The sequence below is a fragment of the Ursus maritimus genome, unplaced genomic scaffold (genome assembly GCF_017311325.1).
Source record: "Ursus maritimus isolate PB19 unplaced genomic scaffold, ASM1731132v1 scaffold_1, whole genome shotgun sequence".
Lineage (NCBI taxonomy): Eukaryota > Metazoa > Chordata > Mammalia > Carnivora > Ursidae > Ursus > Ursus maritimus.
The window spans coordinates 61,563,032-61,588,231 of record NW_024423343.1 but is presented as its reverse complement, the minus strand read 5'-3'; the positions used below and the strand labels follow the sequence as shown (position 1 = coordinate 61,588,231).

The 25,200-nt window shown below is 39.4% G+C and overlaps 1 protein-coding gene across 2 annotated transcripts in view; it reads left to right on the top strand.

The window, feature by feature from the left end:
- The window catches only part of CERS6 (ceramide synthase 6), a 300,673-nt gene that overhangs the window by 63,851 nt on the left and 211,622 nt on the right, over window positions 1–25,200 (top strand). For both annotated transcript variants that reach the window (XM_040644256.1, XM_008687065.2), the window contains exon 2: window positions 19,767–19,872. In XM_040644256.1, the coding sequence (XP_040500190.1) occupies window positions 19,767–19,872 (106 nt within the window). The remainder of the gene's footprint in view (window positions 1–19,766; window positions 19,873–25,200) is intronic.

Below are 25,200 nucleotides of genomic sequence, written 5' to 3'. Positions count from 1 at the left end.
TTGAAATTTATAAAGTATCTTTTAAAGCAGGTGTCATTTCGAACTGCACATTTAAAAAATTTTTCCTTTCTGTTACTGTGAGTCTAATCCCTTCTGAGCAAACATTTTCCTGTCATTTAAAAAATAATAATTTTCTTAGTATGCTGAAAGTGTCAGCACTCAGTAGCAGTGAGGAAGTTGTTTTCTGCAGTAATCTAAGTGAGATTTTGAATGAAGTGGGAGAAAATGGTAGCAGTGAGAGACCAAGCGCTTTTGTGTATTTTCTAACTACATGAATGAATAGATTAAACTCAACTACATCTCAGTAAATATTCAAGTGTTTATTATATGCCAAGAGTAATAGTGGCTGTATTAGAAATGTTTTTGCCTATAAAGTAATAATGCCTAAGACATTGGCTAAATGAAAAAGTCATTTGATGATCTTTTGTAACAAGAGGCACAGTAGGTCCAAGGCTCTGGACCTGGATTAAGTTTGGATTAATAGCTTGACAAAGCCAGTGGAAACTCAGGCCCTTTCTGCCATTCTGCTCGGCCACTGTCAATGTTTGGTTTTTGTCTTTAAGCTTATCACCCCTCGATCCCATTATGGTTGCCACTGCTCCAAACACTACCTTTTACAACAATGAAGGAAGAGGAAGAAAGAGGCTGATGGACCAATAAACTTCTTTTATCAGGGAGGAAACTTTCTCAGTCCCTTCCGCATCCCCAGTAGCTGCCAGGGAAATAGAAAGCAGGTATTTGGAGAAGAAGAATCTGATTTTCATGATTATCTGAGATCAGTCAGAATTCATGGGTAGTCTTTTCAAATAAAAGAGGTGTTTTGTTTGCAAGGAAGGAAGGGTGGTTGTGGGGTGGGGGTATCCAATGTGTACGTGGTGGCATGTGCCAGGCTTTCAGAGAAGAGAACAAGTGAGTCAGGGTCATCAAGAATCTTACTACCTGATGGTGGGGAGAAAATAAGTGACCAAATAGGCATTCCAAGTGACCTGTGGAATATGAATAGTGTCAAAGGAGTGTAAATGCTGGGGTGCCTGGGTGGCACAGCGGTTAAGCGTCTGCCTTCGGCTCAGGGCGTGATCCTGGCGTTCTGGGATCGAGCCCCACATCAGGCTCCTCCCTTAGGAGCCTGCTTCTTCCTCTCCCACTCCCCCTGCTTGTGTTCCCTCTCTCGCTGGCTGTCTCTATCTCTTCAAAAAAATAAATAAAATCTTTAAAAAAAAAAAGGAGTGTAAATGCAATACTGTTGCAAGAAGGTTTGGCGAGAGATGGAGAGGTTCAAGAAAATCTTGGGAAAAGATAAAGTTTGAAATGGTCACTGAAGTTTTCAAGCTGGTGTAGATGGGCAGCCAGTGGCCTTCAGACCTACAAAATCAAAAACCTAGGGGTTTGTATAGCAGGTGTATGAGGAGAGTAACCAGTGCTAGTGGTGGCAAGTGTTTGAAGCCCACACGTGCCATGGTGATGGCTGTATTAGACAGTAGCAGACAAATGAAAGAGTGATGTCATGTGTTCTGGATGCCTGTCTGTTAAATGCCAGGTGCAGTGCTAGGTGTTTCTCCAAATAGACTATCTTTTTGGGTGGATGTGCTCATGTTTCTCTCCTTCGTGTTCTGCTCGTCCAAGGGCCATTCCCAACAGCATTTAAAATTGAACTTTGCAGGCACCTGGGTGGCTCAGTTGGTTAATCGTCTAACTCTTGGTTTCGGTTCAGGTCATGATCTCATGGGTCGTGAGATCGAGCCTCATATTGGGGCTCCATGCTCAGTAGGGAGTCTGCTTGAAGATTCTTTCCCTCTGCCCCTCCCCCCACTCATGTTCACATGCACGTGCATGCTCTCTCTCTCTCTCAAATAATCTTTAAAATATATCTTTAAATACATCTTTAATCTCAAATCTTTAAAAAAATAAAATAAAATTGAACCTTGAACTCACGTGTTTTTGAGGTATATTGTTTGTAATCAGTAGGTATCGGTAGTATTTTTTAAGGTAAAGGAAGTCCCGAAGCACCTCAAATCACAGGTCCAGCTTTCTTCACGGGATGTGAAAATATCCTGCAGCTTAATGAGCTGTGGTAGGCTTATAATGCTGGCGTTTTACATTAGCTTCGTTTTGAATGATGTTTAATAAACCATACCAAGTTATTTTTGGTACAGTTAGAGCAGTCATTGAGTTAATTTTTCTGTATGGAAAGAAATTAATGTAAAGCAGTGGGGATTGTGAAACAAATGGAGCAGTCTCAGTCTTCCCTGAAGTGTCCATCCAAGTTGCCCAGTGCTGCCCCATACCGCGGCCAAGCAGGCAGGACTGCAGACTGAGGTGGAGAAAGAACTGAGAGGCCCAAGTGACCTCTAAAAGAATGCAGAAGGAAGAAAAAACCCTGTGTAATAGAAAGATAAAAAACAGTATTATTGATATAACACTCAAGGGATTGGATTGACCATAAGCCCAGTGAGTGAAGGGGCTGCCAAAAACTCGATGTTAACGTGGCTCCTGATTGTTGACATTTGATTTAGAATGAGAAAGATGATACTTTTATTTTATTTAGTTACTACGAGATTTTATGTATGTATACTATAGGTATATAAAAGCTATCTTTTATGCACTTCTCTGTAAAAAGGATTTATTTTAACATAGTTGCAATGCCATTATCATACCCAACAAAATTAATTGTAACATGTTTTTATACACTATTAGCAAAATATTTTACCATATTATTTACATGTATATTATATAAATTAACTATATCTACGTCTCTGTCTATGTAGACTTTTACCTGTAGAAAAGAAGGTTCAGAACTTGACCTGATTGGAATGTTGTAGGATTGTCATGTTTGAGCCGAAGGCAGACGCTTAACCGCTGTGCCACCCAGGCGCCCCAGCATTTACACTCCTTTGACACTATTCATATTCCACAGGTCACTTGGAATGCCTATTTGATCACTTATTTTCTCCCCACCATCAGGTAGGAAGAAAGTTTGAGATTTGTTGTCTTTATTCATCTTGGTAGGAATAATCGTTATGGGGGGACACTTGGGCTCATTTCTAAGGAATAATTTTCTGCGAGCACTGCCCATAGGTGAAATGGGCTGCTTTTAGGTGCAAGAGAATTCCTTCATCCCTTAAGACCAGTCTGTTCAAGTCTAAGCTAAGGCAGTGGTCTCAGGCTTCAGCATGCATCAGAATTACCTGGAGGGCCTGTTAAAACCCAGACTGCTAGACCCTACCCTCAGAGTTGTTGATTTGGTAGGGCTGGAGTGGGGCCCCATAATTTGCATTTTTAACGATCTCTCAGGTGATCCTGATGCTGCTAGTCTGGGGACCACAGTTTGAGAAGCACTGGGCTAAAACACGCCTATCAAACTAGGAATCATTTGTGCATAGGAATCATTTGGGGATTTTTGTTAAAACACAAAAATCTGATTCATTGCGTCTGGGGTTGGGCCTGGGATTCTACATTTTTAACGTTTCCCAGGCGACACCAATGACTGGTGCATGGTGCTTAAGTAACAGGGCTAAAGAGCTCATCAGGAATGATGAGGCCTGAGGAAATTTAAACATCCAGGGGGCAGTTATACCAGAGGATGTCACTCTGAGCTCCCCTGAAATAATTTTATTTTGTAAATCCCCAAAGGAAACAATGAAAAAGTTGACTTTTTTTTTTTTAAAGATTTTATTTATTTATTTGACAGAGATAGAGACAGACAGCGAGAGAGGGAACACAAGCAGGGGGACTGGGAGAGGAAGAAGCAGGCTCATAGTGGAGGAGCCTGATGTGGGGCTCGATCCCATAACGCCAGGATCACGCCCTGAGCCGAAGGCAGACGCTTAACCGCTGTGCCACCCAGGCGCCCCGAAAAAGTTGACTTTTGCTTAAAAGTTTTTTTTTTTTCATGGTAAAATACACTTTTATTACAATTATCGTACCATAGTTACTAACATTTTATGACCCTTCTTTGCAGGTCTTTAAATAAGAACTCATTTAACTCACTCTATAAGCTTTTGCCCCTCAGGAAAATACGTCATTGATTGAATCTACTACCGAGCTTTAAATGGAAATGACCTTCATGTTCTTTTATTTAATTGAGCTCTGATGTTTACTTGCAGATTTGGTTATTTCTCATTAATGCTCCCATCAAAGAATTTTGAAGGTTTAATACCATTATGCTCACTCACTGGGCTGTCTCATGATGCCACTGGGGTTGTGGTCATAGAAGGCTTATAGTACATCAAGAGATTACTAATCTTTTAAAAAAATAACAAGGATCTGTATCCATTGCTTGCATAATACAAGGTTGCATTAAGAAAATGGGAACGTCTCTCCGAGAAATGCTTGTTTCCTAATCAAGAGCCGAGTGCATATTTTATCCTGTTTTCTCCTGTTTAGTCCACATGAGTAAGCTGTGTTTTGCCTTTGCTGCCTTCAGAGTTGTCTCTCCACCTCTTATTTCAGCTTTGTTTCTCATCTTGGGAGCTTACGTTGCTTTTTAGGTTTGGGTTTTCTAGCAGTAAGAGGATACTCTCATAGAATCACACGCGGGTCTTAGACCAACTGAAATTACAAGATGAAGATCGCAAAAAAGAAAAGCAGATGAGTAATAGCTCTTTAACCGTTTGAGGTGTGTTTTTCTCATACAAAGGGAATGAATCCAGCATTTGCCCACCTATGTGCCAGGCACTTTTACATTAACGTTTTATTTAATTCTTAAACAAGTCGTGTGGTCCAGGTGGTATAATTTCATCAAGGAAAACTGGCTCAGGGAGGTGAAATAATTGTCCTCTTATCTCACAGCTAGTTAAGTGGTCAAATCAGGATAGCCTACCTCCAGAGCTGCTTAGCTTCTTTCTATAGGAGGAGGCTTCTGAAAATAAACAGCATACTCTTTGGAACGCAGAAGTTTCCACATCATGTGCAAGTGGTGTGACAGCAGAGGGATTGGAGTAGGAGAGCAAGAAATGTCCTAGCCAGTCAGCATCTCTTTAGTTTCTTGCCCAGTGGCCACCAACAGACCTTGTATCAGCTGTGCTAAAAAATCCAATGGCGATGATGTCCAGTTGGCAGGAGCGTCCCCAGACTGGAGATTTTGAGCATGTGAAGAACACTCTGTGCTGAAAATTGAGCCATCATCTCTCAGCTATAAACCCACCCTTCTCATTTTATTTATGGTGTTGGGACTGAGGCTCTAAAAACCGCATTTCTCCTTTGCCAGCTTTCTCCCTATAATTTCTGCCAATACGCTGGAGGGAGGCGGCATGGCTGGAGGAGGGAGACCAGACATGCTTATCCTGTTTACCTCCTTTCCTGAAAGTGTCACCTCAGCAGCCGTTCTTCCCCCAGGAGAGATGGTTCGTTTCCAGCGATTGATTGTGGCTTCTGACTTTCCCTGGCATTCCCAGAAGCAGCTGCATCATGCCCCCTCCAGGACATCATCCCCAGCTGGGAACTGCCCCTTCCTGAGGGATCTGGGTCAAGCCTGCGGGGTCACCATCGCCAACCTGTACCCTCTGTTCCCACACCCCTAGGGCTGCTGGCTGCTGTTCCTTCCTCTGTGACATCTCAGGGTTGCCTTTGTGTCTTTTAGGACTCCTATACCGATATAACTAGTTCCTTAGAGTAGACTTTCTCTATTAAAATAACCTGTGGTTTCTGTCTTCCTGACTCGATCCTCACAGATCCGCACTCTCTTAGGGGGAATGTCTAAACTACCGCAGGTGTGGCATGAACACACACTGCCTGAAACACACACTGTCCGTTGCTGACCTAAGGTAGGCGGACAGAAGTCACAGAAGAACTTGAGGGATTTGCAAACAGATGTGTTACGTTCACTTTTTCCTAGCACAATTCCATCCTGGGATAGCATGGTGAGTATGAGAAAAGAACAGGAAACGGTGGCCACCTGAGAGGAGCTGACTCTGGGTTTGGGAATGACACTCTCTGGGTCTCAGATTTCTTACCTCTAAATCTTAGGTAATACTAATTACAAGGTCAAATGAAGTTAAGAGAATTAAGAGTAATTGTTAAAAAAAAAAAAAAGGCCTTGAATTAAACTGTTACGACGATCCAGTACTGTAATGCCTCATTAGACTTGGTCTTTGTGTGAAGGAGTTCGCTGAAACCATAGGAGTCTGTACGTGACAATGGGCAGGGGCTCTGGGAGGTGATGGAGACCAGTCCCTGAGTACCTGCTCCGTCGTGGCACTGTGCTCAGTGTGTTTGTTACATAGGCTACCGTTCAGCTTTTACCATTTTATAGTAGACTGATTTTGCTGATGTCGAGTCATCCCTCTCCCTCCCTCCCTCTTTCTTGCTTTCTATCTTTCTTTCTTTTTAGATTTCTAGTACACACACACACACACACACACACGGGGTGGGAGGGCAGAGGGAGAGAGTCTCAAGCAGGCTCCCTGGTGACCGCACAGCCTGACACACGGCTTGATCTCACGACCCTAAGATCACCACCTGAGCCGAAACCAAGAGTCAGACGCTTACCCGGTGTAGCCACCAGGCACCCCGAGAGTCAGTTTTCTTAATCATTCTGTATTACTCTCACTGTGTGAATGATGCTACCCTTCGTTCTGTCTCATTCTGTCTGTTTTTCACAGTTATCTTTGCTTGTGAAAGAGGCACATGATATGTAATTGGTGTTAAAATTTGTGTTAGGCTTCAAATTCTTCTGGGGGGAATTTTAGCATCGTGGTTGATCATGAGCTTAAGTGAAGACCTGTATGAAACTCTCCTTCATGAATTGCTGACTCTGTTTTCAAATTCTGTAAAGTCCTTGTGCTATTAGTGATCCACCGTCAAACTAAAGGACACTATCCTGGTTTACCTGCACATGCCCCCAGAAGTCTTCAACGGTAGATCAGAAGTGAAACCAGGCATCATTTATTGATGACTGATGACCAACTTTCGTGGTTTTGAGGCACCAGTGGCCAATCCTGTGGCTTTGATATCCAGGCCATGAGCGTGTGTAACCAGCTGCAACCAGTCAGAAATGTTGCGTGAGTGCTGTTGTTGGAGTAGACTAAGAGGGGTGTTTGCTGGCAAGCACCTCTAGTCCCTTTGTGTACAATTCAAGTCACAGGAACGCTAAGTCTTCTTCTCTAAAACAGTGATAAAATCAGTTTGCATCTCCCTTAGAGACATTTGGAATGGTGACTGAGATGAAGCGTGAAAGCCCATGCTGAACTGTAAGGCACCTGGCAGATGCAGTAGAATGTAAAAGGATTAATGCATAGAGGAAGGCTTGGAACTGTCCAGAATCTCCCATTTAGCTTTACAGCCTGTCTGGAGACAAATCTACCAGTAACAAGGTCCTGTAAGACAGTCTGTCCGCAGGCCTTGAAAGCCTGCTTCTTGCAAGTCCGCTTTGCTCAATGGGTCATCTACGGAAGACGAGTGATCAGGGGTACTTAGACCCCATCACACAGAGAGCATGAGGACGGTGACAAGGAAGGTATCTGTTAGAGTGCTGGGAGGTACAGTTGCAGGGGATTCCGAGGCTCTCTGGCCGAGCTCTTGATTTGTGAGATGTGTCAAAAGCTGACAGCTACTGCTGGAAGCAGCAGTTAGAGATGGAATCGCCGAAATTGCAGTCAATGAGGTAAAGAGGCAGAGCTGACAGAGTGACAAATTTTGTGAGGGTGCAGTTGTACCCCTCAATGAGAGGTCCAGATAGTATCATTCTTAATGTGCAAAGAAGTGCAGACGAAAAATAACAGCTGACTCACACATGGGCAATATTCCCAAAAGAGGGATTGACAGTGACGGCAATTTTATCAGTATCATAATGAAAATATCAGCTTAGTGGTAACATATTAAAGACTTTCCTGACTACAAGGGTATGTTCATATATAAATATACCCTATACAGTTTTCCTTATAAATATCTCTAATGCCTTTTTTATTATTTTATGCAAAATACAGGGGCATGTTTTTAATTAAGATGCAATTTCTTTTTTTTTTTTAAAGCTATTATTTATTTATCTGACAGAGAGAGAGACAGTGAGAGAGGGAACACAGGCAGGGGGAGTGGGAGAGGAAGAAGCAGGCTCCCAGCAGAGGAGCCTGATGTGGGGCTCGATCCCAGGACTCCGGGATCACACCCTGAGCCGAAGGTAGACGCTTAATGACTGAGCCACCCAGGCAACCCAACAATTTCTTTTTAAAGGCTAGATTCTGTGTGGCTTGAATAGTTCCAATGAGCTCGTGATGAAATGTCTGAAGTCTAGAGTTTTTGTTTTCAGAATTCTGGAAATGCATAGCAAGGAGAGGTAGTTTTGACATTTCTCAGGTCAACCTGGGCTTTCCAAGGATCTCGGCTCACAGCTGATGGCACTTGATGGCCTTCCAGTTTCTGATGTGCACCTCTTACCAGGTTGGTGTGGACTCCATTGGCAGGTCCCTTTACTACAGCTATTAATGACTTAGCTGTAATTTGTAAAATGGTTCTTGTGAAATTTTTTTTTAACAACAAGAAAGTCTCTGCCAATGATCTTTTATGAATAAAAGCAGCCATTGTCTGAGGACCTCTTCACTTCCTTAAAGAATAGGGTAAAGTTAGATTCAGAAAAGAATCCTTAGAAGTTTAGAAAGACAAAAATTTAAAGTTAGAAAAAGATGGATGAGGAAAGATTTATGGGATCCAGGCTGTTGATTCTTGAAGAGAGAAGAATGCAGAATGACTTAATCAGTGTTTTTGGGTATTTGAGGAGGTTATTGACTGTACCGATCTCTCCAGAGGGCTAAGAAAAGAGGAAATGGGTTTACATTTCAGCAAGAAAAAATTATGCAGGAAGAATATTTTGAGTCAAACATGATGCAAAGCTAAAATAGGATACCAAAGGAAGATTTTTTTTTCCTTTTTATTTTGAAATAATTATAGTTTCACAGGAAATTGCAAAGAAATGTACAGGAGCATTTCATACCCAAAGGAAGTTTCTGAATGATGTCTTTAGAGAAGAAATCTGGCTTGGAGGAAGAAGGCTGAACCAAGTGACAGAAAGAAGTTCTTAAGTTTTCCAACTCTTTTATAAATTTTTGCCATCTTTATGTTCTTCCTATAACACATTGCAGGTTACCAGTTAGCACCGACTAATGTGCAAAACATATGCTTCTTGTAATGAAAATTTAAAGACTAGCCAGTTGAGCCCTGTGGTATGAGGTTTATAATCATTCTTTCAATGTTCACACAAAATTTGCAAAGTCGGTTTTACTGTCTCCATTTTATAAATATGGTTACTAAAGTTCGGAAATACTAAACAGCTTACCAAGATTTCAAGCTCAGAGCAAATTCACTAGGGATATGGGTTTGTTCTAAAGGAATTTTCCTTTCTGCTTTGTGATGCTAGAAAATTGTCTTCTGCATGCACACCCTGTGTGCCATCGTCCCCATGTCTATCCCTTTTCAGTTGGCCTCAAGATGCTAATGGTTTAGAAATATTTCCCAGGGGCACCAGAGTCCTGGGATCGAGCCCCACATCAGGCTCCTCCGCTGGGAGCCTGCTTCTTCCTCTCCCACTCCCCCTGCTTGTGTTCCCTCTCTCGCTGGCTGTCTCTATCTCTGTCAAATAAATAAATAAAAATCTTAAAAAAAAAATTTCCCGCATGAGATGGAGTGTAATTCCAGCTTTCATTATATAGATGAGGAAATAGAGAAGTTCTGTGGTGTCTCCAGGCCTGAGTAGAAGCAATTTTCTTCTGGTGGCATCTCGGCATTCTCCGTGTATTTATTTAGTGTTGGTAACATTTTTCTTGAAGTAATTTCAGGCAGTTTCATAGTTTTGTATCTTTTGGTGCTCCCATTGACTTGAGTTTCATCCTTTGTCTATTTGACAAGGTACTGAAATGGCATTTTATTTTTATTCTACCTTCTATTCTCTTCCTTGTCTCAGTCACAATGGAGCCCTTTGCTTGAAGAACTCTATGGAATTAGCTGGAATGCAGCTGCCTCAGGGCTTTCCATATTCAGTTTTTGTGTCATTAAGGTTTTGAGTCTTACCTGGCATTAGAAACCATTCTGTTCATTTCTATTTTTGAAGATTTTTATTTTTTACTTTTGGTATTTGAAATCTCATTTTAAGATGTTGAGAAATATAGAAAAGCATAAAAAAGAATGTTAAAGTAAGCCACAGTCTTTTTCCTGGCAGTGGGCATGATTAACCTTTTAGGATATTTTCAATTTCTTTTGTATGTCAGAAGTAGTCATCATATAAACATTGCTTTACCTTTTGCCTTTGAGCATTTTTTTATGTTATTAAATATTGATCGAAGGCATTTAAATGTTATTTACCCTTAAAGTAAATATAAAGCAAACATACTGTAAATGTAAACAATACAGAGAGGATAACATGCAGATCAATCTTATTAACCCAAAAGATTATCACCATTAGTAACTTTTCACTACTGTCTCTAATAAAAATGTTTTTTAAGGAAGCAGGTATGATAATACTTTTTCTGTATCTTGCATTTTACATTTGACTATTATGTCGTGAAGCACAACAAATCTGCCTCATTTAACAACCTTATAGAATTCCATTGTATGGATGTGCTGTATTTCATGTATATCCTCTGGATAAATATTTGTTTCCTGCCTTTTTTGTTACTTCAAGCAATACTTTAATAAACTTTACTTTAACAAATGCCAGTATATCTGTAGGGTAAATTTCTAGTAGGATGTACAACTAGTAATACCCACAAGGGCTTAGGCATTTTAATAATTTGTTAAGTACTGGTAAGTTACATTTCTAAGATAGTACCAGTTTGGACACCCATCAACAGTTTATCAGAGTACCTATTTTTCTTTCTTTTTTTTTTTTTTAAAGATTTTATTTATTCATTCGACAGAGATAGAGACAGCCAGCGAGAGAGGGAACACAAGCAGGGGGAGTGGGAGAGGAAGAAGCAGGCTCACAGCAGAGGAGTCTGATGTGGGGCTCAATCCCATAATTCCAGGATCACGCCCTGAGCCGAAGGCAGACGCTTAACCGTTGTGCCACCCAGGCGCCCCAGAGTACCTATTTTTCTTAACTCTTACTAGCTTTGACATTTATCCACATTAAAAAATTTTGCAGATATTATAGGTGAAAATGATACAGTGTTTTGATATCAGTTTTTTAAATTGAGTGTGGACGATCATCTTTTCATGCTTATTGGTCATTGTTACATATGCCTTTACTTAATCACCACAAGCAGTTTATTTGCGTTCTTGTTCCTCCAAATCCTCAGCTATATTTTAGATTATCGGACCCAGCCTGAAGGTTATAATGGTATTGTTGCATTTTCCCAGTGGTGTTGAATATCTCTTTATATGCATATTGATATTTCTGTTTTCTGTGATTGCCTATTTTGCATCTTTTGCCCATTTTTTCTACTGATCATCAAAAATCTTTAAAAATATAAAAATTCAGGATGTAGAAGAGTCTAGAGATTTTCCTATTCAAAACTTTATGACTGATTTCTTTGAAGCTTTGGAAATATTAGCAAGAGTGATCCACAATTCAGTAAAGATCAAGCACATGGAACAATGGATAATTATCCTGTGATGACAGTTATTTCAAATCAATCTGAAGAATTTAATTGTTCAAATTCATCTTTGCCTGAATCTGTACTGTGGTAATTGGACTTTGACCAGAGTTTTCTGGTGTCAGAAAGAGTCTAATGGCAATTTCCTGAGAGAGTCTTCACAACAACGAAAAATCAGAACACTTAGGCTTATGTAACCATTAAATACCACGTTTTACAAGGATATGTAATTTCTTGGGAGAAATATTCAGAATAGGAAAATAAAGAAGATTACTAAATACATATAGTGTGATGTAATTTTTAATAAAATACAGTAAACAAAGTATAAAAAACATATAAAGTGTATGAGGGAGAGGTAGCAGAAGAATGCTCAAATGCCAATAAATGTTTATCTCTGGGTGATGGCATTCCTGGTGATTTTTAATATTATTAGGTGCTTTTCGTTACTTTTACACTTTCTATACTATAAACCACTATAAAAATCCACAAAACTTACAGAAATGAAGGCTTAGAAGCATTGTGATGGTTAATAAACATTTCTTGAGCTCTTGAAGAGCATGACTGTTGTACAATTGGTAATTGTCTTGGCCTTGTCTGTAATTCTCTTTTACCCCTAAGTTCATCGTATTTTTATGAACTACACCACCTTTGTCCACCTGGGTTTTGTTGTCCAACAAAGGAAACAACAAAAGAAATACAGTGCTAAGTTCTTCTGCTAAAACATGGTGATTTTTTTATTTTTCGGATTTTATTCCGTTATGTGTTTTATTTTATAGTTGTCATTCTAGTATATATAGCTTAAATTGTTTCCTGTATATAATGTGCCATTTTTGTCTGGTGACTTTCAATATTTTCTCTTTATATTTGGTTTTCATCAGATTGACTATGATTTGTCTAGATTTTCTTCTTTTCAAACTTAGTCTTTTGGGGTTCTTGAGCTTCTTGGATCTGTATATCTTTTATCACATCTGGAAAGTTGCAAACTATATTTTTTTCTAATATTTTCTTTTTCTTCCTCACTCTCTCTTTTCTGAAACTCAAATTACCCATACATTAGCCTTTTGAAATTGTTCCACAGGTCCTCAAAGTCTGTTTTTTAATTTTTTTCCCCTCTTTTTCAGATTGCATGGTTTCTATTGACCTACCTTCAAGTTCACTGAATATCTTTGTATGTCTTTTCCCCGAAGTGTGGGTCATATTTTCCTTTGCTCTTTTCATCAACGTATTAGATTGTATCCTGGAGTAGATTGTATCCTGGAATTTGAAGGTTAAATTGTGGCGATTCTAGATTTTATTTTTTATATTGCCCTGAAGAGTGTTGATGTTTTGTGTTAACAGGTGATTTACTTAGTTGGATTCAAATTGGAGCTTGTCATGCCTTCAGTGGACAGTGGCTTTGGCCTCAGTTCAGTTCTTTAAATCTTAGCTCCTGACTGCTGTCAGTTTACCTTGTACATACATAGTTCAGAGGTCAGCCAGAATCATGCTTGGTTGGTTATACACAGAGTTAGGGATTGGCTTCTCTGGCTTTTCCCCTTTCATGGTTCCCTAATCACTCTCTGATTTTCCCAGGCTCCTTCCCCTGGTTCCTACATCTAGAAAGAGAGTGTGTTTTTCTATCAGCGTTTCATCCGGTGCTGTGACTGTGTCTGTCCTCGGGGAGAGCTGCAAAATAAACATAAATAAATAGGGAACTTACTCTCTGCTGGTTGCTTGCTCCTACTTTTGACTCATCTCCAAAGTCTATTTGCTTTTATTCATTCTCCTAAGTCCCTAGGTAGTTTAGTTTAGGGGGGATTAGTATGCTGTACAGAGTTTTTGAAGATGAAGAATCAATGTATTAGGACCTCATTCTTTCACATCAAAACCAAATTATTTTAGTCCTAATTGTGGATTTATTATAGCATGAAGATACATAAAGGTAAAGACAAATCCCACAATGAGACACTAAAGCTAAAGAAAGAAGTTCTTCTCTGGGTGCCTGGGTGGCTCAGTTGGTCAAGCATCTGCCTTTGGCTCAGGTCATGATCCCAAAGTCCTGGGAGCGAGTCACACATCAGACTCCCTGCTCAGCACGGAGTCTGCTTCTCCTTCTCCCTCTACCCCTCTCCCCTGCTCATGCTCTCTCTCTCTCTTACATAAACAAATAAAATCTTTAAAAAAAAATAAATTCTGCTCATCATCTTTTTAAAACTATCTTTTCAGGGGACCCCTCCTACACTGTTGGTGGGAATGCAAACTGGTACAGCCACTGTGGAAAACAGTATGGAGGGTCCTCAAAAAGCTGAAAATAGCGCTACCTTATGACTCAGCAATTGCACTACTGGATGTTTACCCCAAAGTTACAAATGTAGTGATCCAAAGGGGCACCTGCACCCCAATGTTTATAGCAACAATGTCCACAATAGCCAAACTATGGAAAAAGCCAAGATGTCCATCGACAGATAAATGGATAAAGAAGATGTGGTGTACACACACACACACACACACACACACACACAGGAATATTACGCAGCCATCAAAAATTGAAATCTTGCCATTTGCAATGACATGCATGGAACTACAGGGTATTATGCTAAGTGAAATAAGTGAATCAGAAAATTATCATATGATCTCACTGATATGTGGAATTTAAGAAACAAAACAGAGGATCATAGGGGAAGAGAGGAAAAAATAAGACAAAACCAGAAATGGAGACAAGCCATAAGAGACTCTTAAGCATAGGAAACGAACAGGGCTGCTGGAGGGAAGAGGGGATGGGGTAATTGGGTGATGGACGTTAAGGGGGGCATGTGATGTAATGAGCAGTGGGTATTATATAAGACTGATGAATCACAGGCCTGTACTTCTGAAACCAATAATATATTACATGTTAATTAATTGAATTTAAATAAAAAAATTTAAAAAACCACTGCTATAGGAAAAAATTGTCTTTTCAGTAGTAGAAATAATTAATCTATAGTTTCACATTTTTCTTCTATGCTTCATCTCTTTTTCTTTTTTTTTTTAAGTTTTTATTTAAATTCCAGTTAACAGTGTTATATTAGTTTCAGGTGTGCAATATAGAGATTTAGCACTTTTTTTTTTTTAAGATTTTATTTATTTATTCGACAGAGATAGCCAGCGAGAGAGGGAACACAAGCAAGGGGAGTGGGAGAGGAAGAAGCAGGCTCGTAGTGGAAGAGCCTGATGTGGGGCTCGATCCCATAATGCCAGGATCAAGCCCTGAGCCAAAGGCAGGCGCTTAACCACTGTGCCACCCAGGCACCCCAATTTAGCACTTCTGTACATCACAGGTGCTCATCACAGCAAGTGCACTCCTTAATCCCCATCACCTGTTAAACCTATCCTCACATCTACCTTGCCTCTGGTGACCGTTAATGTGTTCTCTTTTGTTAAGAGTCTGTTTTCTCGGTTTACCTCTCTTTTTTTCCTTTGCTCATTTATTTTGTTTCTTAAATTCCACATATGAGTGAAATCATATGGTATTTGTTTTCTCTGATTGACTTATTTCACTTCGTATTATGCTCTCTCTAGCTCCATCCATGTTGCTGCAAATGGCAAGATTTCATTCCTTTTTATGGCTGGTTATATTCCATTGTGTAAATATTCAACATCTTTATCCATTCATCAGTTGATGGACGCTTGGGCTGTTTCCATAATTTGGCTATTATAGATAATGCTCCTATAAATATTGGTGTGCATGTATCCCTTTGAATGAGTATTTTTGTATTCTTTGGGTAAATACCTTATAGTGTAATTACTGGATTGTAGGGTAGTTCTATTTTTAACTTTTTGAGGAACTCTATACTGTAAAAACAGAATTTTTCTAATTATTTTTTAATTGAAATTTTTGCTGAGATAGTTATAAATTCACATGCAGTTGTAAGAAGTAATACACTGAGAATTCATGTACTCTTTATCCAGTTTCCCCCAATGGTAACCTTTACAAAACTATAGTATAATATCCCAACCAGAATATTGACATTTATAAGATCTGTTGGACTTGTTCAGATTTCTCCAGGTGTACTTACACTCATTTGTGCATGTGTGCGCGCACGTGTGTGTGTGTGTGTGTGTGTGTGTGTGTGTGATTTAATTCTATACATTTACATCATGTGTACGTTTATGTATCCTCCACTGCAGCCTTACAACTGTTTGGAAAGTGCAGGAAATACTCAAGTTAGAAAGGACTGAAAGTCTCTGGCCATGTTCCACACTGAAGATTACATGGTATTAAGCGATTAGAACTAATATTTGCCTGCTAAACATTTATTTATTTTTTAAATTAATTTCCTTTAACATATTGTAAGCATTTTGAGTGTAATAATCATTTTATGTTTTGTTGTGCTTTTATCCATACCACAGCCCAGAGCTTACTTTGGTGCTCTGTGCAGAGATACTCAGGTCGTGTTTAAAATACAAATACATGTTGTTAAATAGAATTAAAAAGTAGAAATGTCTCTGCTTTTAAACCGAGACTAGTATTTTTCAAAGCTCATATCCTATTGTGTTCCCTTGCACATATGTTCTGCTACATGAAAGTACTTTATAGATGTTTGATCTTGTGAAGGCAGCGTTGCTACCTTTGATAAAGAAGTAATTAGGAGAGCATTTCTGGTAAAGGTAATCATCAAAGTTTGAAAGTACGTATTAACTTTTAATAATTGTATCTGTAGGTATACCTCCTAACCCCTCTCTATCTCTCTGTCTCTACAAACCTGTGAAAGACAGCTTTCATGAACTTATTTCTGTTAGAGCCAGCATTGAAAAAAAAAATCCAGCTTTCCTCTAATGGACCATGATGCTAGGTAACAGAATTATGGTAGTTGTGTCATGGGTTTTATTTGGTGTCTCATACTCTCTCAGAAAAAAATAAAATGCCCAGTTCACAAGTTCTTTGGGGAATAAACACAAATAAAATGTCTGCATTTTCTTATAATTAGGGATACTACTAGGAAAATAAAAAAATGTATCTTCTTTTCTCCTCTCATTTAAGATTTCAAATTACGTATTTTCTGCCTATCTTGTGAAGTTTTTTTAAATCTTGGAAATTAAGTGTCTGGCTGTGTGTACTAGATAAGTTGAAAAGAGAACACCTAGTGAGGGGTTGAGGGAGTGAACACTGGTGCTGAGTGAGCAGCTTTGACTGAGGCAAACGGTTACCCTGTCTGATGACCCTGGTCTTTTTCAAATGCCTGTTTAGGTTTCTGCTCGTGTTTGCTTGGTACTGTTAGAACTTGTTGGGTGCACATGGCTTGGCATAGTGCAGCTGAAGCTGACTGGGTTTCTGGACCCAGAGAAGTCATGATGTGTAAATGCTATATGGTATGAAACCATACAGGTGGCGCACATCAAAAGTTTTAGAAAGACCATGTGACATCATGTTTTAACAAATATGTGTATTTGTACATACATGCAATTTATATACATATGTAGTTATTTTTTTAAAGATCTTATTGAGAGAGACAGAGAGAGAGGGTGAGCAGGCAGAGGGGGAGGGAGAAGCAGGCTTCCCTCTGAGCAAGGAGCCTGACCGACGTGAGGCTCAATCCCAGGACCCTGAGATGTTGACCTGAGCTGAAGGCAGGTGCTTGAACTAACTGAGCCACCCAGGCGCCCCTATACATATGTAGTTATTATTAATTTTCTTATATATGGGGAGATTTCTGCAGCTAGGGTGCCATAGCCAGATGGTGGCAGAGATTATTTCCATCCTGTCCTTTGGATTTTGCTTTAAAAATCTGTTTACAGAGCATCATATTTACTTGATAATTTTGATTACCAAAATTTGATAAGTTTGGTGATCAAGGGATATGCCTTCTTCAAGATGCTTTTGCATTAGTTCTTGAAATTTAAAGAAGAGTTTTTTTTTTTTTTTAAAGATTTTATTTATTTATTCGACAGAGATAGAGACAGCCAGCGAGAAAGGGAACACAAGCAGGGGGAGTGGGAGAGGAAGAAGCAGGCTCATAGCAGAAGAGCCTGATGTGGGGCTCGATCCCAGATCACCGGGATCACGCCCTGAGCCGAAGGCAGACGCTTAACTGCTGTGCCACCCAGGTGCCCCTAAAGAAGAGTTTTTAAGAAGTGGCTTGAGGCTTAAAAAGAGAAGAAGAAATGTGTAAATAATTTATTATTGCATATTAGATATTGAATGCTTTTTTTGAGTTACTGTAGGATGATAGCAAAGGTGAGGAAGTGGCTTTTGAATTAATTCTGTTGAGTGAATTTCTTGACTCTCCTGCTTGCCCACTCGTTGTGGGGCTCACAGAGAAGATATGTTAACTTGTCAACAGCATTCAAAACAGTGGGAGCAACAATGAAAACATATTTACTGAAGATAACCAGTTGGTCACTTTTCTTGACCCCCTCATGCATAAGCCTAAGCATTGTCACAGTGTATTCAGAAGTGAAATGACCATCCTTTGCATTTCGACCCTTAACTCTTTAGAAGATAGAAAGAAGACCGTGTACTAGGACAGAAGGATGTTACAAGGATGATGGCAAATTCAGAAAGGGAATTTGAACAGTGTTTTAGAGGTTGTGGGGATGGGGAGGATGAGGGAGGACAGGGGAGAAATCCAACATGGAAGAGTAGAAGGCAACCAATGATAAGTTGATGTCCCTTATACCAAATTAATCTTGCTATTTTACCTTTTTTCCCCACTCTTGCTGGACCTTGTATCTTTTCACACTCCTATCATAAGGAGGAGGCAAAAAACCCACAAAGCAGGAAACTTGTCAAGAGAACAAGTTCTGGACTCTCTGCTGTGGGCATTACCCATCAAACTTCATTTTTTCCCCACTAACTATAGCCATAGTTCCATGATTATTGTTCACAGTGAAGACCCAGAGTGAAAAAGATTACATTCTCCTTAAGAAGGTAGGGGCATAGGTAATGTATCTTAGAACATTTTACATTAAAAAGAATTGGGAATGCAAGTGTGGGGAAATCTCCGTATTTTAGAACACTTATGTACTAGGAAAGGGTGGTTACTCCTCCTTCCTAACTTGGTCCCAGAGAGCCCAGCAAAACAGGTATTATATCACATTATCTGTGTATATCTTTCCTGGGTTAGGCTTGCACGTACAGTCTTCCGTTTTTCTGTTTGAATAAATGTCTTCTTTTTAACTTGAAATAGGACCCAGTAGGATATTATATGGTATATGTATGTAAACTTCATTAGTCCCACTTAAAAAAAATTCCTTTGTCTATTCTTTAATCTCATCAACTAATATTAAAGAAGCTTCATGATCTGTTTTGTACATTTATCAACTGTTGCTTTTGGCCAACATTAAAATAATATGGGTAATACTTTCATCTGTTATTATATGATTTTGTATTAGTAGAAAATGTTAAATGTCACTACTGAAAAGGAATATTCACAAAACCTTTTTTCTTGAACATTTAGTCTAAAACAACTCTTAAAGTTGTAAATGCTTAAAAGAAAAAAGAGCTTTAGAGATGTCACCATGCCTCTGGGGCCCCATGCCCTCCCCTACTCCTCCAATGCCTCATTCACATATCAAACACGACCAGAAATGAAACTGTGTCTTCCCATTCTTCTTGACGTAGTCATTCGCTTAGGATAAAAACAGTGCAGCAGATGCTTCTAGTCATTTCAGACTTTTCAACTTGTCTGGGATACAATGCTGTCTGATATCGTTCATTACTCCATATGAGAAAGACACAAATAACCACAAAGCAGGAATTTTAAGAAGCCATAAGGAATTGGGGCTGAATATAGTGTGCTTTGATTATAGAGACAAAAATGGCCAATTTTACAATGTAGGGGTGATCAAAGGTGCATCTTCCATGTGTAATCAGATGGTTAGTAAATACTATCTCACAGCAAAAATATATGAGCAATGACAGTTGCTAGCCATATGTCAGTAAGAAAAGCATAAATTATATCATTTTAAAATGATGGTTTGTTTATTTCACTTATGTACTTCCATTGCCATTTTGTAGTCTTTCTACCTGTTCAGTCTCATTAGAACTTAGGGATTAGGAGATTTAAATGTTTTAAAAGGATTTCTTTTTTCCTGTTACTGTTGGAGGACTAAAGGAGAGAAAAAAAGTTAAATTGGCTTTACAGTGACCAATGTATGAGTGTTAGTAGTGTCCATCCCGCAGTTTATTGGGACAGTTGAGTAATATGTAATTGATTGGTGATATTAAGAACAGTTATAGAAAGAATAACTTCTTCTGACCTTTTTTTTTTTTTTTTTTTTTTTTTAAAGATTTGTAGCCAAACCATGTGCCATAGCCCTCAACATTCAGGCCAATGGACCACAAATTGCCCAGCCAAATGCCATTCTGGAAAAGGTCTTCACTGCGATTACGAAGGTATGATTGTCCTTTTGTACGGTATGAATTATCACGACCACCACTCTCAGTCTGAGATTGTTTAATCCCTTCTCTCCTCTTGCATTTGAGAACTAATTGCCCAGCCTCATGCTGGAAAGAAGCTGGGTAGAAGGTGAATAAAAGTGGACATGTTTGAGAACTGTTTATTTACTCTCACATTGATTTTAGAAGCTTGTCTGTAAAGAATGGTCTAGATTAGATAGTGATTAGTCTAATTCTGTGCCTCTTTTAATCTCGCATGACATGAAGCATTACGTATAACAGTTGGACGGGGTTTTGTGGAGATGACGGGGTAGAACTGAGGAATATAACGAATGTACAGGCAGACCTTGGAGATACCGTGGGTCTGGTCTGAGACCCCTGCAATAAAGCAAATACCACAATAAAGCGAGTCAAATGAATTTTTTGGTTTCCCAGGGCATATAAAAGGCATGTTTACACTGTACGGTAGTCTGTTAAGTATGCAGTAGTATTGTGTCTAAAAACACAATATAGATACCTTAATTAAAAAAATACTTTATTGCTAAAAAATGCCAACCATCATCTGAGCTTTCAGCAAGTTGTAATCTTCTTTTGCTGGTGGAAGTTCTTGTTTCCATGTTGATGGCTGCTGACGGATCAGGTGGTGGTTGCTGAAGTTTGGGGTGATTGTGGCAACTTCTTAAAATAAGACAGTAATGACGTTCGCTGCATTGATCGCCTCTTCCTTTCACGAACAGTGTCTCTGTAGCATGGGGAGCATGTGTAGCGACGCCGTTTGATAGCATTTTGTCGATAGCATTTTGAACTTCTTTTAAAATAGGAGTCCTCTCAGGCCCCACCACTGCTTTATCGGCTCAGTTTATATAATACTCTAAATCTTTTCGTGTCATTTCAACAGTCTTCACAGCATCTTCACCAGGAGGAGATTCCATCTCCAGAAGCCACTTTCTTTGTCCATTCATAAGAAGCAACTTCTCATCCATTAAAGTTTTGTCAAGAGATTGCAGCAATTCAAATATAATACTAATGAAAAGTTTTGAAATATTGCCAGAATTACCAAACCGTGAGACAGAAACACGAAGTGAGCCAATGCTATTAAAAAAAAATGTCCCCGATAGACTTATTCGATGCAGGGTTGCCACAGACTTTCAATAAGTGAAAAATGCAGTGATCTGTAAAGCATAATAATCGAAGTGTAATGAAACAAGGTATGCCTGTGCGTGTGAGAAAAAGTGCCCATCTGCTTCTAGCGTTGTCCTTTTATTCCTGCAGTTGTGATACGTAGGCAAATGTAAACAAGAGGGAATACTTGAAGGACAGAAGAGTTGCAACATGAAAGAATGAAGGACAAGGGTCTAGAGAGTTCTAAGTTGTAGTTTCACTGTAGAGAAGGTAGGAGAAGACATTATCACTGTGGTGAGTTAATGTCCAAACTAGAAGCAGGGGGAGCCGAGCAGGGCAGGGGGAAGATTGTCACCCCTCAGCTGACAGTGCCTTAAGAACAAAGAAGGGGGAGAAAGAAGCCACAAACCTTCCATCTAAGGCCATGAAAAAAGGAAGCGCATCACAGTGGCCAAGTATCTTCTTACCTGTATCTCTCTCTCTTTATCTTACTCTGGCATAGACAAGAAAGAAGACCAAGCGAAGTGTAACATTCTAGGGGAAGTGTTGTGTGTTTGTATATTAAATGGCTCATTTTCCCTTTTTCATTTTCCTGGGAAAATTACTCAGGCTTCTAAAATGTGGTTTGACAGTATTATGCAAGTTTTATTCCTATTTTGGTATTTGTATTGCTGACCATTGGTATTACTTGTCTCTTGTCTGAAAACTATTAATTCAAATATTCAAACATTTTTGTGTATTTTATGGTCCTTTCTTCTGCCAAGAGGATTTTCTCCTCTATCCTTTTAAAAATGACATTTTTCCTGGAGAAGTATAAGAAAGCACTAGGTGTTTTTTATATCTCTGCTAGGAAGAAGAGAAGAATGTATGAGATTTTTTTTAAAACTCGCCTTCTGGTAGTTTTATGGGCTGATTTCAGATTGTCAGTTTCTAACCCAAAGGGGCTTATGGTACTTAACTTATGGTACTTAGAGGAAGAAAATATTAAGAAAAAATTGTATTTTCATTTAACATATCAATTTACTGCAGGAGACACTTCTTTCCCTCTGATAAAGCAGAAGTGTAGGAAGTCATCAGGTTTTTAAAAATGAGATTATAATATATTTGTATTCACTTTGTGAGCTACTCTAAATGCATAATAAAATGAGTTTTCTACTCACATATTATGTATCCCTTTAGAAATTCTGCAGTGGACATTTTATTCCATTGCTTATGTTTATTATGGTTACTGGAGAAATTTCTTCTATAAAGGTAATAAAAGGATTTTGCAGTCAGGTTGACTGCTCTAGAGAAATTTACTTCTAGCTAATTTTAATCATACTCTCTTAGTTTCCAGGGTGTTTCTGTTGGACATTTTTACATGATTAGAGCAGAAACCTCATGTTTTAAACATAAATGCAGCAAAAGTTGGAACAGTTTTTCCTTGAATTCTTTATAGTTGTCCAGTATTATTTATGATATGAGGAAGTAACAGGTCGGTTGACCAGAATAGAAGTAGCAGCACTTAGAGAGTCTCAGCAGTGTTTGTGTGTGTTTGAGTGATCACTCACCAACTGGCCTTGACCATGATTCAGGTCACCTTTGGAGAAGGGCATGGTTATCATCTTTCAAATGTGTAGGGATGCACTCTCAAAACCCTTAAAATCTGCTCTATATAGGACTGGCCGCATAATTTGTAGGGCCAATGCAGAATGAAAACGCGGGGTCTCTTTTTCAAGAAGTCTGAAAAAATATCATTCAAGGCATAAAAATATAAAGCTTTTTCTTTTCTTTCATAGGTTCTTTTTCTTGACCTGTCAAGGTATTTTATATTTGCTATTTAATGTCATGCTTTCTCCGACATGGGGATACTCATGAGACAAGTACAGAGCCTCACAGGTACTTGGGGGCCCAACCTTCTGACTTAATGCACACAGAGCCCACATGCCTGCCCTTCTCTGGCTGGGGGTGGAGAAGTGGAGACAGGTTTCTTCCCTTTCCATGGGCCTACTGCCCCAACCCCCGGTTTACAGGTAACTCTCAAGTGTATTGCAGTCTCTACACCAGGACACACTTGGTACCTGGATTGGAATGCACAAGAGGCCTGTCCCCCTTGATTCCCCCACCAAATGCATGGGGGCACTGCCAGCCTAGGGTGAAGGTGGCTGCCTTCATGTCCCATACTGAGGCCCTGTGGGATATGCACACCCAACTCTAGCCCTTTCCATGCTTGCATCTGAGGCAGCAGTGTCACTAGGTAGAGTGGGAACGGGGAGGAAGCCTGGGGAGCTTGGGGAGCCAGTGGGCAGAGAAATAACTTTCCCCAAACTTGTCTGGGGAAAGTGGTAGGACTGTGTGTGAGCTAAGACTGAACCCCTGACACTGGACTTCATATACAAAATACCAATTCTGTAACAAAATTATTGAGAATTTTGAGATAGCAGCCATAGAACTTGAAATTTGAAGTGTGGGTCTTTCTGAATATGGATCCCTTTGTGACCTCACTGGTCACATGCCGTGACCGTGTAGTTCTCATCTATGTGATTATCTGATGAATTTGAACCCCTTTATGTTCTTTAACAATCTTTCCTTTTGAGTTAACATCTATTTGTTTCTCTGTATATCTGTTATAAATAAATTAGTGTGTGTGTGTAGTTGTTTATTTATATTTATTTATTTACATATTGGGGATTCTTCTGCCATATTGTTGGCACATATCTGTAATCCCAACAGCTTCACTTTTCCAGTCAAAACAATTCTTGGGCCGCTAAGGGAAAAATATGTATGTCAGCTGTGAAACCAGGTTTTATGATCCAGAGAAATCATATCATCATCCACTTTTGGTATGTTACACTATATTTTAAAAATCACAGGCAAATTTCCTATAATTTGTTCCCCCTTACTCTCCTCTTATGCCTGTCTCTTTCTTTCCTTTTTACTTTCCTTTTCTCTTCCAGTATCGGTTATGCATATTAAAATCAACCTAAGTATTTCTGGAATAAAAATGTCTATGTAAGTCAGCATTGTTCATTTCTTTCCTTGGAAATCTTTTTTTTTTTTTTTTTTTAAGATTTATATATTTATTTTAGAGAGAGAGAGAAGTGGGGGGGAAGAGAGTGCAAGTGGGAGGAGTGGCAGGGGAGAGAGAGAGTCCTCAAGCAGACTCCCCGCTGAGGGCAGAACCCAACATGGGGCTCAGTCCCAGGACCCTGAGATCATGATCCCAGCTGAAATCAAGTCAGGCACTTAACTGACTGAGCCACCCAGGCATCCCCCTTGGAAATCTTAAAAAAGAAAAAAACTAAGGAAAACAATTTAAAAATGCAAAACAATTACAAAACACAAAGAAGAAGGAAAATCTCTCAGACTTTATTTTTGACAAACTAGTAGATACATATCTCTAGATTTAAAATATATATAAAGGCTAACAAAGAACGGCTGGGGATTGGGTAGAAACCAAGTAGGAGGAAGTGAAGAGCATGAAGTGGGAATGGAGGGCCTCATGGCAGTAGCTGTCAGGAAAGCCAGCAAAAAGACAGCTCTTGAATGTGAGAGAGATGAAAGCTCTAGCCACTGTTTGCAACATTAGGTGCAGAAGCAAGGCCAGCAGATGTCTTCCTGGACCCAGTTTAATTCAGATAACTGGGATAAGTACACAGAAAGCTATACGGGTGGCAGATTTTCAGGAGACAGAGGCCTCTGTGGCAGCTGAGTGGCAGGAACCCTCTCCCTGCCCTGCACACTGATGGGAGCGGGTCAGAGAGACCCAGTTCACTCAGAGATGAGTCATAAGGAACATACACAGCATCAATGATAAGAAAAAAACGTGTAGCAATGCTTATTAACAAAAATTGTCACTAGAAAAATGAGGCCATGGGGTAAATGAAAATTGATTAAATATTTTACCATAAACTAAAAAAAAAAAAAAAGAGGTGCCTGGTGGCTCACTTGGTTGGGTGTCTGACTCTTGATTTTGTCTCAGTCTTGCTCTCAGGGTGGTGGGATTGAACCCCGAGTTGGTCTCCGTGCTCAGCAGGGCATCTGCTTAACATTGATTGTCTCTCTCCATCTCCCTCTGTCCTTCCCTGGCTCATGCTCTCTCTCTCTCTCTCTCTCTCTCTCTCAAATAAATAGATGAATCATAAAAAGAAAAAAAAAAGTAACTCTGTGAAGGAAGACCACAAAAAAAGAAATGTAGATCTAAAGAAAAAAATCGTTCATCAG